This window comes from Eumetopias jubatus, unplaced genomic scaffold (assembly GCF_037043125.1).
Source record: "Eumetopias jubatus isolate StellerSeaLion01/CBP00866 unplaced genomic scaffold, mEumJub1_p1.0 scaffold_8, whole genome shotgun sequence".
Lineage (NCBI taxonomy): Eukaryota > Metazoa > Chordata > Mammalia > Carnivora > Otariidae > Eumetopias > Eumetopias jubatus.
Window position 1 is genome coordinate 66,486,958 of NW_028274814.1, and position 15,044 is coordinate 66,502,001.

At 41.5% G+C, this 15,044-nt stretch overlaps 1 protein-coding gene across 3 annotated transcripts; it reads left to right on the forward strand.

The window, feature by feature from the left end:
- The first annotated feature begins 7,385 nt into the window (after positions 1–7,385).
- On the forward strand, positions 7,386–14,426 carry ETFBKMT (electron transfer flavoprotein subunit beta lysine methyltransferase). Of its 3 annotated transcripts, none has more exons than XM_088026001.1 (5): positions 7,386–7,469; positions 8,490–8,633; positions 8,979–9,420; positions 11,501–11,631; positions 12,594–14,426. In XM_088026001.1, the coding sequence occupies exons 3-5, from the start codon at positions 9,095–9,097 to the stop codon at positions 12,935–12,937; spliced, it is 801 nt and encodes a 266-aa protein (XP_087882127.1). In that variant the 5' UTR covers positions 7,386–7,469; positions 8,490–8,633; positions 8,979–9,094; the 3' UTR covers positions 12,938–14,426. The 3 variants fall into 3 exon arrangements, with proteins under 3 accessions (XP_087882127.1, XP_027969031.1, XP_027969030.1); XM_028113230.2 differs by having other exon boundaries at positions 7,405–7,644; XM_028113229.2 differs by having other exon boundaries at positions 7,405–7,509.
- The last annotated feature ends 618 nt before the right edge of the window (positions 14,427–15,044 follow it).

A 15,044-nucleotide genomic window follows, 5' to 3' on the forward strand; every position in this document is an offset into this window, starting at 1 on the left:
TCTATAATGACCCCAAACTGGAAACAACACGAATGTCAATAAGCAGAAAAAGAGATAAAGTCTGTTCACACAGTGGAACACTACTACCGAATGACAGAAAGAGTGAAGTATCGCTGGCAGCAACGGCATGGCGAATCTCAAAAACATTACCCTAAGAGTACATACTGTGTAATTCCATTTGTGTGGAACTCTAGAACAGGTAATACTAACCTCTGGTGAATAGACATCGAAACAGTGGTTGCCTAGAGGTGGGTGGGTGGACAGATGAGACTGGCCGAGAAGGGGCAGGAGGAACTTGCTGGGGCAATGGGATTGTTCCGTATCTTGACAGGTGTGGGTCACATGCATGCATACATTTATCAGAACTCTCAGCAGGGCCACCTGGCTGGCTCAGTCGGTAGAGCATTTGAGTCTTGATCTTGGGGTTGTAAGTTCAAGCCCTACGTTGGGTGTGGAGATTCCTTAAAAATAAAATCTTAAAAAAAAAACCCCAACACCTCTCATCAGACTAATTTGCTTGAGATTTGTGCATTTCAGTATATATGAATTAGAATTTCCCTTAATTAGAGGGAAAAAGAAAAAATGAAACAAATCCCTGTCCTTACCGCTAGTCCCTCTCCTCATCTTAGTTCAATAAGCAAAATAAGTGATGAATGCCTATGGAGCAAAGCCAAGCAGGGAAAGCAATTTTAAGTACAGTGGTCAGACCTTGTGGAGATAGTAGCATCTGAGGAGACTTAAAAGAGAGGAGGGCTTAAAAATCTGCAACAAGGGGCACCTGGGTGGCTCAGATGGTTAAGCATCTGCCTTGGGCTCGGGTCACAATCCCAGGGTCCTGGGATCGAGCCCCAACATCGGGCTCCCTGCTCAGCGAGGAGCCTGCTTCTCCCTTGCCCTCTGCTTGTGCTCTCTCACTCTCTCTGTCAAATAAATAAGTAAAATCTTAAAAAAAAAAAATCTGCAACAAAATACCAGAGAACTAATTGCAGCGGCATAGTGAGAGGATTATACACCAGGACTAAGTGGGATTTACCCCTGGAATGCAAGGATGATTCAACATACAAAAATTGATCACTGTAATATGCCACATTAACAGAATGAAAGGGGAGAACCACTTGATCATCTTAAGTGATGCAGAAAAACATTTGACAAAATTAAGGGAAATGAGGGGGGTTAGTGGTGCTCCCTGTCTGAGGGAAGACCATTCCAGGCTGGTGATGTAGCAAGTGTAAAGACCCTGAGGCAGGAAACAGCAAATGTGTTTGCAAACAGCAAGATGGCAGCAGGATGGTGGGTCTGGCATGTTGGAAAAGGTGTTGTTGAAGGGGCAAGTAGAAGGAGGGGGAGCCAGAGAAGGGTCCAGGCTTATGTGTGGGTTGAGGGGCTACTAGAGGGTAGTCAGTGGGGCAGTGACATGACCTGACTTCCATTCCTTTTTTTTTTTAAGAAAAGATATTTTTTCTTTTCTTTTCAAGATTTTATTTATCTGAGAGAGAGAGCAAACGAGAGAGAGCAGGTGGAGTGGCAGAGGGAGAAGCAGACTCCCCACTGAGCAGGGAGCCTGACATGGGATTCGATCCCAGAACCCTGGGATCACGACCCAAGCCTAAGGCGGACACCCAGCTGACTGAGCCATCCAGGCGCCCTTGACTTCCTGTTCAAAGGGGGGTTCTGCCTTTTCTATTGGGAACAGACCACAAGGAGCAAGGGTGGAATTGGAGGGGTTAGTTAGGAGGCTATTGCAATAATCCAGGTGACAGGTGATGGCAGCTTAGAGTAGAGCAGCAGTGCAGGTGGTGAGGAGTGCTCAGATGCTGGGTATATTTTGAAGGTATCGCTTATAGGATTTGCTGGTAGATTAGTTGTGGAGTGTGTATGTGAGAGAGAGGCAGAGGGTGTCATGGATGACACCAACATTTTTTTTTTTTTTTTTTGTAAGTAGGCTCCATGCCCAGCATGGAGCCCAACGTGGGGCTTGAAACTGAGCCCTGAGATCAAGACCTGAGCTGAGATCAAGAGTTGGACGCTTAACCAACTGAGTCACCCAGGAGCCCCAGCACAGAGTCTTTCTTAAACTTTAGACTTTATTACCAGGAATGAGTATTTCCACCGTATTTTACTACTGAACAAGCATGCCAGTGTGTGGTAACATTGTGGGTGAGAATCTGCTCTTTATCCAGAATTAAGTCTATTTCACAGTTTCAGGGTTTTTTGGGTTTCGTTTTGGTTTTTTGCTTTCACCATTTTAACTGACACACCTGGCCGATATTAAGCTAAATTATCACTAGATGGCACTGTAGCTTTAGTTGGCTGAAGATTGGCCAGCTCTGTAACAGCTCAATCCCTTTTATAGTAAACTGGTTTTAAAGGGCCTGCTGTCAGGATTTTTAGGCGTGACTTAGTGACCTGGACAAGTTTGCCTCCTGAAGGAGCAGCAACTGCAAATCTCAGAGGAGGAACTGAAAAGAGGAAACCTACACATTCACAAAGACATGGTGCTACAGAATGGTTGCAAGGGTAGCTTGGTGGAGAGAAGCTAGAAGGAAGCTTAAGCTCTAGAAAACCCCAAACTTCATATTTCATTCAAAAGTGTGGGAAGAAACACATTCTGAGGTGGCAGAGGCAAATCTCACTTCCTTGGGTGCATTTTTTTTTTTTTAAAGTAAAAAAATACCCAATGTGGGCCTTGAACTCACGACCCTGATATCAAGAGTCGCATGATCTACAGACTGAGCCAGCCAGGCACCCCTCGTTAGGGGCAGTTTATATGTTCTTTGCCTCTCAAGGCTGATTTTAATTAATTAATTAATTAATTAATTTTTTAAAAAAGTTTTTATTTATTTGACAGAAAAAGACCGAGAGGGGACACAAGCAGGGGGAGTGCGGGAGGGAGAAGCAGGCTTCCCGCGGAGCAGGGAGCCCGACCCCAGGGTCCCAGGATCATGACCTGAGCCACCCAGGCACACCTCAAGGCTGATTTTAAAACAAAACTGAAGTGTCAATATTTTATTAGAAATATATTTACAAACTTATGTAATTTATATTGATAAACACTTAAAAATTATGTTATATTTATAAACAATCTCCTAAAGTGGCAAAAGAAGTTATGTTTTTCTCATCATTCCAGATAATTCCATTAACTTTGTTGAATTGTTCTTCCGGCACCGAGGAAAAACAAAGATACAAAGCCCCTATTTTTAGTGTGCCTGAATTGTGTAAGAACAGAAAAACAATGCAGCAATTTGGATTTAAAGAGATACAATTTGAATAGAAGATGCATGGATGGCAAAGAAGCACATGAAAAGATGCTCAAACAACATGGATGAATCTCAAAATAAGCATGTTGAGTGAAAAACCAAGACAAAAAAAAGAGTACGTACTGTATAATTGCATTTATATAGAAATCTAGAAATTGCAAACTAATCTATAGTGACAGAGACCTGACCAGTGACTGCCTGGGGATGGAGGGGGGATGTGGGCAAGGACAGGAAGGAGGGGTAATACGGGGGGGGGCGGGGGAGGGGGCACTGAATATGCTCACCCTCTTGATTTTGGTCATGGTTTCATGAGTGTATATATACATATCAAAACATCAGATTGGGGCCCCTGGGTGGCTCAGTTGGTTAAGCGCCTGCCTTCGGCCCAGGTCATGATCCCGGGGTCCTGGGATCGAGCCCGCGTCGGGCTCCCTGCTCAGTGGGGAGCCTGCTTCTCCCTCCCCCTGCTGCTCCCCCTGCTTGTGCGCTCTCTCGGACAAATACACATACAAAATCTTAAAAAAAACAAAACCCAAAAAACCCCCATCAGATTGTACACTTTAAATATGTGAAATTTATTGCATGTTAATTATACCTCAATAAAATTGTTAAAAATGAAATTTAAAAATGAGACACTAATACGTAATGTTTGTTAATTTACTCATTTATTTGCTTTTTCTTTCATTTAACAGAGTTTATTGAGTGTCTTAATTGTGCCAGAAGATAAAAGAGGAAAGAGATGGTCTGCTTCTACGTCTAGTAGAGGAGCCAGGCAATGGCAGCTCTGCATGATATTCTCGTTGGATGTACACATAGGAAGCTGAGAAACTGTCAAGATTAGTGTGTGTGTTGGGGAAGGCTTTTCAGAGGGCCTTGACCCTGAGCTGAGTTCTGAAGGTTGAGGAGGGAGGATGGGTTGTTTATGTGGCAAAGGCTGCACCTTGCTGTCTTAACCAAGGCCTAGGGGAGAGAACAGGCCCTGAGGCAAAAATCATAAAGCTCAATTGATAGCTCAATTGTTATCAGACAGTTCACAAGTCTGCTTGGTACATGGGTGTCAAGTTTAATAAAAGCAAGACAGGTCTTTCTTTTAATTAAGAAAAAACAATACATCAACACCAAACAACGACAGGAAAGAAAATCCAGGTCTATTTTTCATGGATTATCTGGTTTATCTTATAGGAATGTAAGGCCTTTTCTAGACTATAGAAATATAAAGTCCAGAAAACAACAACAACAACAACACATTTAAGTTGTACTGTAGAGAATGAGAGAGGAAGGTAGGATTGGAGAGAGACTAGTTAAAGGAATTCAGGGAAAGGATCATAGGGCAATAGCAGAAGGAACAGAAAGTGGATCGATTTTAAAATTATTAAAGTGGGGAGAGGACATTCAGCAGTCCCTTTAGCCTAGTTCCAAGTTTAGGTCAAGGTGTCTTCACTTTTTTGTCTTCTGCTGGAGTCCAGCTCCAGCAGGAAAGGGTTTCTTGAAGGAAAGGACGGCGTCGGCGAGTGAGGAGACACGGACACAGGATCAGGTTATAAGCATCTCCTCCTGATAGCCTCGGAGGGACTTTATTTATTCATTAGAATATCTCCTTGTTTTTCCATTCTTTCGTAACATGTGATTTTGTTTTTTACATTTTATCGCAACCATTTCGGATTTAAAAACAAAGGTGCTAAACAGAGCGTGACAGTGCGAGACAAAGCGTGACCTATCTGCTATTGTGCGCTAAAGCGAAAAAGTTATATTTTTACTCTTGCTCAAAGGTTTATCTAAAGTTTATTCTTTCTCCAAAGGCAGCTTACAATGTGTGCACCCTATCTTATCAAAGTACTTATTCCATTTCTATATGTTTTCGTCTCTTGTCCTTGCTCCATAGACACCACGGAGGATTACTCCTCTTAATCTTTACCCAGAGGCTGACAGATGATGCCTGCACCCTTTTTTCCTTTAATCTTATACCATTTGTTCATGTCCTCATTATCAACTCCATTATAAGGAATGGGAGGAGTAGGGGAAAGGAAGTTAATCCTACTCCAGGGCTTGCCTCGAGGGGCATACCAAAGGTGGCCTCCTATTTTGTATGCAACATAGGGAGGTCCCTGTACTGTGGGAATGACAAGAGATTTTCCTTTCCTAGAATCCTGATGTTTCAGAGGTGCCTGAGGAATCTCATTAATAGGAATTTTTACTGGGCCTGGATCCAACAACTCCCTTACAGATTGGAGGACATTGGGTATTTTTACTTCTTGGCCCATCGTCAGCCTTTTTGGAATCAGTTTCATTATGATTGCTTGCATAGGCATAACTAAATTTATAAATCATTTTATCATGAAACCCCAGAAAAAATCCCATGATTATAAAGATTGCCGCAAATAAAATGAAAGGAAGTAGCAGGAGCCAGCTGTGGAGTCTCCTGATTTTTAGGATTGTCCCCCATACTTGGACTTTGTCAAACAGCATGAGTAGCTTGGCTCGCACCAGTCTTCGCATTATTAAATGCATCTTCAATGATGAGCACTTAGATTTTTACTGGAAACCCTCTTTTGTAAAAATGTTAGGCTTACCTCCTCTCCCTGGTGTCTTGGGCAATAACCGGGATGTTCTTGCTATTCACAGGGATAGAACACAGAAGCTAGTTAAAAACAACTCTTTGACAAATTGATCTTGAACATGGATTAAGGTTTATTGCTAGTAAGAGAATTGGAGTGTGCGGAAACGAGAAGTTATAGTTGAGAAAACAAAGGTTTACATAAGCAGCTAATTTTTTAAAAAAGTAGCCAGTTAATAAATACCGTTTTATTCACAGTCATATTAGTTTTTATAGAGGAAATCTAGGGCAGAGTGACTCAGAGATGGTAGGTGTGTATCCTACCCATCTAAAATAAGTAGTCATTCATGCAAGGAGCAAATGAGCAGGATGCATCTGGGGTTGTTAACTGGAATAACAAAGTTTCATTCCCTTCTAGTAGTTCCTAGAGGTTCCAGTTTACAGGGAAAATGGGAAACCCTGTAAATCCGAGGGCTGAAACGGAGAACATAAGCAACAAGCTCTAATTTTGAACAGGTGGCTGTCAGATCATTCCCCAAACTGCAGACTAAGATGCAGAAACATGATTTGCCTGTTTCTTAGTTCGGGTCAATTTTCTTTTTTCCCTTTGGCACACCTGAGCGGGTTTTAATTGTTGTCAGGTGGGGTGATGAGTCGATGTTGGAGATGTTGAGGGTTGGAAGATGGACATATGGGTCCAGAACTTGAGCGATATAGATTGCAAATAGATTTATATTGTACATTTATGAAAGTTATAAAAGAGAGGACATACATTATGATTTAAGTTCAGCTGAAGTTTAAATGTCATCAAGGGCTTATACTGTGTCTATTTTGCTCACCACTCTCTGCCCAGTGCCTAGAAGTGTGTGTAGGGGTTCTGAAGGAATTGCCCCAAGATGTGCCACTTTGGCCTGTGGATTATTTCTGAACTGAAAACAATCAAGGTACCAAAGACTCAGGAAGAAACTGACCTCCCCCCCAACTGCCTGGAAGAATATAAATAGAGGACCTGCTCCAGAAGAAGTCTATCACCATAGACAACTACAGCATAATATGAACTAGGCGTGATAGGGAGGAATTTAGCAAAGTCTGTTTGTTACAATTCCTCTCTGTCCCATTGTTTCTGTGTGGCCCAGCAAACATTTACTCCTTTCATCTTCTGTGAATTACTTTCCTTCCCTTTGAAGTCCCAAACTCCCTTCTCTTTAGTTCAGGACGACATATAAACCTTTCTGTTTTTGCATCTCTTCTACACCTGGCATTCCCATAGGTACAAGGTTCAATTTGGTTTTCTCCTGTTGATGTGTTTCATGTCAATTTAATTCCAAGGTCAGCTGGAAGAAGCTTTGAAAGGCGGAGGAAGGGAAGGGAAACATTTTTCCTCTCCAACAAGTGACTGGCACAAAGCAAACCCTCCACAGTTTCACTGGATTTCGCAGAAATCAGTTTGACGGTCCCACGCTTCCAGAAAGAGGTCTGGGTACCGCCTCCTTCGGAGGCCCTGCCCCTTTAAGGTAGGAAAAGGCCGACGGAGGCTGCTGGGAAGGAGGGCGGGGCGCGCGGTCTGGGCTCTGCATCCGGTAGGCGCGCGCCTGCCTGCCCGCGGGGGTCGGCGCGCCAGGTGCGGTTCTAAAGAATGCCGGGAAAGACGCACAAAGGCGAGTGCTTAGCTTCCCTGGGCGCTGTTAGCCCACCCTGGTGAGGACAAAAGGAGGCCTGTGCCTGCCCCTTTAAGACCGAGTCCCGTTCTCCTCGGAGGGAAATAACGTGGTCACGAACACTTTTGGAACTTACCTTTTTAACCCCTCTTCCTTCCTTGACAATTGATAACAGGTACCGAGTGCCCACCGCATGGTCCCATGTTCATAAAGGATGCTTCTTTGGTGTTGGGGTGAGAGGGGGAGGCGCCGGTCTAGACAACACGGTGTTCCAAACCAAAATCCTCTCATATTTGCTCTGCTGTATTTATAAGCTTGTGCGATTCAAGGGCTGACCCAACACTTCCTAAAGGAATTAGTCCAGGGAGAAGTGAGGCTGTTAAAGACCCTGGGATCCCGAGGGCACGATGGGGAGATGACACCCACTGAAAGCCTATCCTGAGTTCGCACGCAAGTGGCCTGACAGGCATTTTAGCCTGCCCTGTGTTTTGATATTTTAATTGATCACTTGCGTTTACAAGTGGGGGTTTTTGTGTGAATATCTGGATTATCTTGAGAAACTGGAAGATCTGGCAGCGTGTTCTTACCTGGAAGCAGTTTGCTGGCCCCTTTGCACTGCTCAGAAACAGAATCCAGGTCGCCACAGCCCCTCTGCTATAACCAGCGGCATCACTCATGGATCACCAGTCTGGCCCCTACTCTAAATATTTGGGTGGATGGATATAGGACTGTTTAAAACATTTATGCAGAACAGGTCAGAGGTCCCAAGTAACTGTGCATATTGTTTGTGTTTAAACTGCTGTTTCTTATTCTTTCTTGTTCTTATCAAGGTGTTTTTCTGTTGGAACAAGCCTTTTCGGCCCAGGCTTGGTAAAGATGAGTCATCAGAGATAATTTAGAGCAAGATATTTGCGAGTTGATATTTTTTATGACAATTAAATCCATAAAGTTTTAAGAAAAAATCTGAAGCTTGATTACATTGATGTGTACTCAGTATAATTTGTATGCCTTTGTCTACAGTTATAGTTTGGTAACCTCCACAACTCTTGGCAAGACTTCATAAAGGCCAGAACCGTGTTTGCCCTGGTAATAGCTCTACCTCACTGCTAGAGTCTAAGCTTCCCAAAGATGGAGACTTATTTTGTTCACAGTGCCTGCTTAAAGGTAAGTGGTTTACTAAATGTGTTAAAGAACTTTATTTTGTGTGTGTGTGTGTGAAAGAACTTTAAAGGTAAACCTTATTTCATGTAATAGGCATGTTCCCGAGGTTTTCTGTCAAAATCAAATGCGTGTATATTTGCTGTTCTAAGTTATTAAAAGGCTTTTGTTGTGAAAAGACTTCCTTTAAAAGGTTGGATTTTCCTAAGTTGATGCACCAACACTTCCATCTGAAATGGAAGCACTTGTGAATCATCTGCTACAGAGCTTACACTGTAATATTTTCTTCCTATGTAATGGGATTTGGAAGTGTGAGTGAACCTTGGAATTTTCAGTATTATTTGTTTTTAGAGACCCACGGATTCCAGTTGAGATCACCGTGGCAGCCGGGCCCTTCCTTCCTCACAAGGAGCAGCAGCTTTTATCAACAGCAACATTGACAGAACCTGTGTTTTGGACAAGGACCGATGGCTTCGAGCCTAGGTTGGAGAGCATGTGCACCATTTCCCATGAACCACTGTGGTGTCTTTCTGAAAGCTGTGAGAAGCAATGGCCTTTCCTTGTTTCCCTGGGGCCATTCCCCCTGGAGAGGAACTAGAAGCTTTTTGGACCCTGAGATGAAAGCTTTCCTGGAGGAGAACACTGAAGTCACCACCAGTGGCAGCCTCACCCCTGAAATCCAGTTGCGGCTTCTGACGCCCAGATGCAAGTTCTGGTGGCAAAAAGCTGACCTGTGGCCCTACAGCGAACCTTACTGGGCAATCTACTGGCCAGGAGGCCAGGCCCTGTCTAGGTATTGCCCTAACTGAAATGGGAAGCTTTAAGGCCCATACAGATCCTGTTTTCTGCAGATTCTTTTTTCAGCCCCTTCCAACTCTGTATTCTCCCTGCTCCTCACAAAAAACCAGAGTTAAATCCCCAAATTCTTGTTTTCTTAATTTGGAGCAGTTTATCAGTGTATTTCCCCAAATACAGTTCTCTCTCCAAAAGAAACCCTAGGATCACCTGTCATACTATGAATGATCTGGAAATTTCACAATATTCTCTGGTTCATGGTTCATAAGGTATGGCCAGTGCAGAGTTTCTAGATGGAACCTAAAGCCCTGGTCCTTTAGCTCTCCTAGTTTGATCTAGTAAATGTTGCTCCTCGAGCCTCACCCTCCGTCCCTCCCTGGAGCCTCACTTCTCTCAATTTCCCAAAGAATAAGATATGTGAGTGAGTGGGCCCCACAAGGATTCCCTCTTCTCTAGTGGCTTACTGACATCTCAGGTGAACTCTGGACTTGAATCTGTATTTTAAAAAATTTTTTTTTCAAGTAAGCTCTATGCCCATTGTGGGGCTTGAACTCACAACCCTGAGATCAAGAGTTGCATGCTGTACCGACTGAGCCAGCCAGGTGTCCCGAATCTGCATTTTTAAGGTCTCCTCTTCCACCCCCTCCCCCGCCCTCACACAGCAAAAGTGTTCTTTAGGACATTCTCTCACACATTCATGCTATGCTTTTCATTAAAACACAGCTGCTGAGACAAAGGCAAGAGCTTTCAGCATTTCAGTCTGGTTTTTGCTCTTAGATTGGTAAATGATTAAACCTGCTTATACCTTAAGGGTATAGACTTCTGAAATGAAAAGGATAAGGACTTCTCGTTGGCAGGAATGGGATGGCCTAACAGAATTCATGGTGTATATAGTTTTATTTATTTATTTATTTTTTTAAACATATATTTTTTTAAAGATTTATTTATTTATTTATTTGAGAGAGAGAGAGATTGAGAGAGAAACAGCATGAGAAGGGAAGGGCAGAGGGAGAGGCAGGCTCCCCGCAGAGCCGGGAGCCTGATGCGGGACTCGATCCCGGGATCACGACCTGAGCCGAAGGCAGCCGCTTAACCACTGAGCCACCCAGGCGCCCCTATTGTATATAGTTTTAAATGCAAAAGAAATAAATGCATATGTAGAGCTTTTCAGAGAATCCTGAAGATTGGAAAGCTTTCTAAGTGTTATCAAACAATTCTGATTTTCTGGTTGTTGTTGCCAAATTTTCAAGCTTTATTCACTTACATCATACCTTAAAAATATTGACATTTTCAGTGACGTCTATTAAAGTGATTGTTTATCAACTTCAAATATAAATACAATCACAAGTACAATCACCCGCAGATGTGTTTTGTTGGGCCTTTATTTGTAAACTGAAAAAATCAGTTGCTAACATTTAAAACTTGGGACATTTCAAAAAAATAAAAATAAAACTTGGGAAATTTCATGTAAAAATGTCTGATTTTGAAAAACAGGAAAATCTGATAACAGGATTTCTGCATGGCAATAGTGAGCTGAAGATGGGTAGCAGCTTTCGCTTTAGATGGGCCATGTACACCCCTACTTTGCCATAGTCCCGGATAGTCTTCACTTTCCAGTGGTAAGGTCAAGTGTCAGGGTTTATTATTTATTTCAGGGTTTCTCATCCGTCTTCAGTGTTTGATAACTATTTAGTCCTGGTCCAAATTGTTTGGTTGAACTGGACTTTGTACTTTACCAGAGAGGTCATTATAACAACATAAGCAGTAGGTAAAACCACTCTATGATGCACAATCAATCAGAAGGAGACAGTGAATTTTGGATCTAGTTTACTGAATCCTTATTATAGCAGTAATTTGTCAGTAAATATTCTTGGTGTGTGACCGTTTCTGGATCATAGTAAGTGCTCAGTATTTTAAAAAGACTTTTTTTTTGAAGTCTGCCTGGTTGGCTCAGTCATGAGAGGTTGTTCAACCCCTATGTTGGGTGTAGAGCTTAAAAAAAAAAAGATGACTTTTTTTTAATACCTCTTACTGACCTTCTCCCATCTCAGTGTTTCTTTGCTTTCTTTCCAAATTAGATATCTTCTGGATAATCCTGGTGTGGTTGGAGGGAAGTCTGTGTTAGATATTGGGAGCGGATGTGGAGCTGCAGCTATCGCTGCCAAGATGAGCGGGGCATCAAGGGTCCTGGCCAACGACATAGACCCTAGTAAGGATTTCATATTTAAAAATACTTAAAGCTCATCTTTATTTTCTTCCAGGATAAATATCTATAGATGCCTCAACATGATAGCTTATTTCCATGTATATTTTGTCATCTGATATTGTGAACTTCTGTTCAGTAGGACATTATCTGTGAGGAGCCTGTGAGGCCTGAATTGAAGTGCGTGTTTCTCCAGAGGATTTGTATTTATGTCTGTCGGATGTCCCAAAGTGTACCAAGCTGGGAGCACTTACTGTTAATTTCTGGGCGAGGGATTTCCTGAAATATGTAGGTTGTGTGTATTTGACCAAAACCCAAGTGAGGAGAGAGGCCTTGTGTTTTGTGGGAGAGTTTATTCCATTAAAACTTAAGGTGGGACAGGTCAGTTTTAATTTTTTCTGATTTTCTTTTAGTTTTCAATTTTACTGAGGATCTAGCTTTTATCCTTATTTTTTTGGGGGGGTGGAGAGGGGTAGAGGAAGAGGGAGAGAGAGAATCTTAAGTAGGCTCCACGCCCAGCATGTGAGCCCGATGCAGGGCTTGATTTCACAACTCTGAGATCATGACCTGAGCCAAAATCAAGTCAGAAGCTTAACGGACTGAGCCACCCAGCTGCCCTGAGATCCTTATTTTATACAGGGGTCTCAGTTCTAACTTGCCCGGTTGCTCAAGCCCAAGGCTTGTTTCCCTGGACAGCTATAATAAACCAAACCTCTTGGTTATTAGATCAGCAAATGTTCCTTAAAACCTCCACATTTCTAGGCATTTTGTATTATTTGTTTTGTTTTCAGGATATCCATTCATGCATTTGAAAATTGCAGTAAATAGTTTATATTGGTAGATACTTCTTTACCTAAAAAACAACTTTCAACAAAAGGGAAAAAATACTGTTAGATTTTCTAAATTACTTAATCAATAGGGGATTAAAACTGCCTAGCATAAACCAGTTCATTATGTGCTTCTTAAAGTTGCAGGAATGGCTATCACACTGAATTGCGAGTTGAACCAACTGGATCCTTTTCCCATTTTAACCAAAAATATTTTGGATTTGGAACAAGATAAGTGGGACCTTATTGTGCTTGGAGATATGTTTTACGAAGAAGACCTTGCAGACAGTCTTCATCAATGGCTGAAGAATTGCTTTTGGACCCACAGAACTCGAGTCCTGATTGGTGACCCTGGACGACCCCAGTTCAGTGGACATAGCATTCAACATCAATTGCACAAAGTGGTAGAATATTCACTTCCAGAGCCTACTAGGAAGGAAAACAATGGACTGACAACAAGCACAGTATGGGATTTTCAGCCTTGAGTTGTCCAAGTGCTTCCAAGTGTGAATATAGTTATGTTTGGGTTTAACCCTAAAAGACCCTCCAGTTTAAAGCATGTAGTATCTTGTTTCCAAAAGCTGAAGTCTTAAAGTTTTGTCAGCCTTCGTCATGTAACTCGTTCTGCATTATGCCAAATATACAAATCTCTACCTGCAGTTTTCTGGTTTTGCTGCTGTAGGAATAGAATTCTAGAAGGCAACACCAAAATGGAAGCAACATGTAATTTAAGTAGTGGAGAGGAATGAGAAAGAAAATGAGAAAGCGAAGTCTGTTTCTGTAGTTGAGGACAACTCTATGATGGATCTTCAAATTAGACACAATACAAAATATAGAAGAGTAGTGTATTTCAAAAAATGACCTGTAAAGGTGAGAGCTGCCTGCATTTAGTGTGGTACAGAGTACATGGGCTTGGAGTCAGGCAACTATGTCACTTTCTAGTTGGGACTTTAGGCTAGTTAAGCTCTCTGAGCTTTAATTTCCTCCTCTATAAAACTGTAACAAACTTAATAAACCTCACCTCCAGGCTATTTTATTAAATGAAAGTATAAAGTGCCTCATACAGTATTTAGTACATAATAGGACCTCAAATGACAGTCATGGATAAAGATAAAGATTTTAGAATTTCCTATATACCGTGACACTTTCTGATGCCTCTTTATGGTTCACTAAGGTTAGCTAGAAATTGGTAATGCTACTATATGGCCCAGGTTGTCAGGATCTTATATATCAATAAAAACCCTATGAGATAAATGAGAATGTGAAGAAGAATATGTATAGTATACCACTATTTATAGATGAATGTATGAAAAGATGTATGTACGTACCTACATATGTATATACATATACATATTTGCTTGCAACATATATAGCATATCCCTGAAAAGATAAACAAGTAACTGCTAATATGGTTGCCTTCTGAGAGGGTACCAGATAGCTGGTAGACTGGGGTGGGAGGGAGGCTTAGGTTTTACCTTTGGGTCTTATAATTCTGTACTGTAGATTTTCTATTCTCTAATTCAAAACTAAACACCAGCATTGTATGTGTTACAAGTGAAATATAAAATGCAGCCTTCCTAATGTACTCTTATGTTCTTATACACTGCTTAGGAATTGTTATAACATGTGCTTTATATATAAACTTTCTAATAATACACGCATGCTGTTGGGATTATGGTACCAGGGAAATGTGATCAGAGTTACAGTCATACAGCAGAAATGTGGATAAAGCAGTTAACGGGCAAGTTGTTGCTCAGATAGGAAAATAGGATAATTCAATGGGAGTCTGGGAGCTGGGGCTGCAGAGGATTTGGTGATTCTTGAACTTGGAAGTCAGAGTTTATTTCAGCCCAGTGAAACAACTCTTGTGCATCTAATTTCCATTGGTCTGTTGGGTCTTAAACATTATCAACCTAAATTTTGATTCAGACTTGGTTAAGATTAATAGAAATTAAAGGTTACAATGGCACTGGATGATATTTGAGAGGAGAGTTTTTTTGACAATATCCTTTGAAAATTCAGAGTACTCTGCTGGTTATTGCCCTTCTCAGCAAGATAAGAAAGAGTAAATTATACTCGGGAGCACTGTGGAAATCAACTTGATGACACAAAGAGAAGATTTAAGTTTAAATATCTACAGACCCTGTTTCTGTTATCCTCTCTTGATGATTTATTAGGTGGGCACAAGGTCTCTGAGATATCCAAATGTTACTTAAGATATTTTAAAATCTCCCATGTATATAATGGTGAGTCTTGAATGACTTCATAGTTTAACAAACAGGTTTGTATTAAGACCATTCACATTTAAAGGGATTATTGATATAGCTGGATTAATTTCTACCGTATTTATAACTTTTCTATTTGTTGCCCTAGTTCCTTGTTTCTTTTTTGGTGTTCCACTCTTTTCCTGCCTTCTTTGGTTTTAGTTGAGCATTTTACATGCTTCCATTTTCTCTCCTCTCTTAGGATATTATACATGTTTAAAAAATTGTGTTTAGTGGTTGCCCTAGTATACACTTACAACTAGTCCAAGTCCACTTTCAAGTAATACTGTATCACTTCATGATTTTCAGTTTGTTCAGCTTTTATCTT

Bases quoted from the DNA above. Each gene is read 5' to 3' on its own strand.
- ETFBKMT (XM_088026001.1), top strand. From the start codon at position 9,095: ATGGCTTCGAGCCTAGGTTGGAGAGCATGTGCACCATTTCCCATGAAC. The intron at 9,421-11,500 runs GTATTGCCCTAA...TTTCCAAATTAG, and splicing joins GGAGGCCAGGCCCTGTCTAG to ATATCTTCTGGATAATCCTG. The intron at 11,632-12,593 runs GTAAGGATTTCA...TGCTTCTTAAAG, and splicing joins GGCCAACGACATAGACCCTA to TTGCAGGAATGGCTATCACA.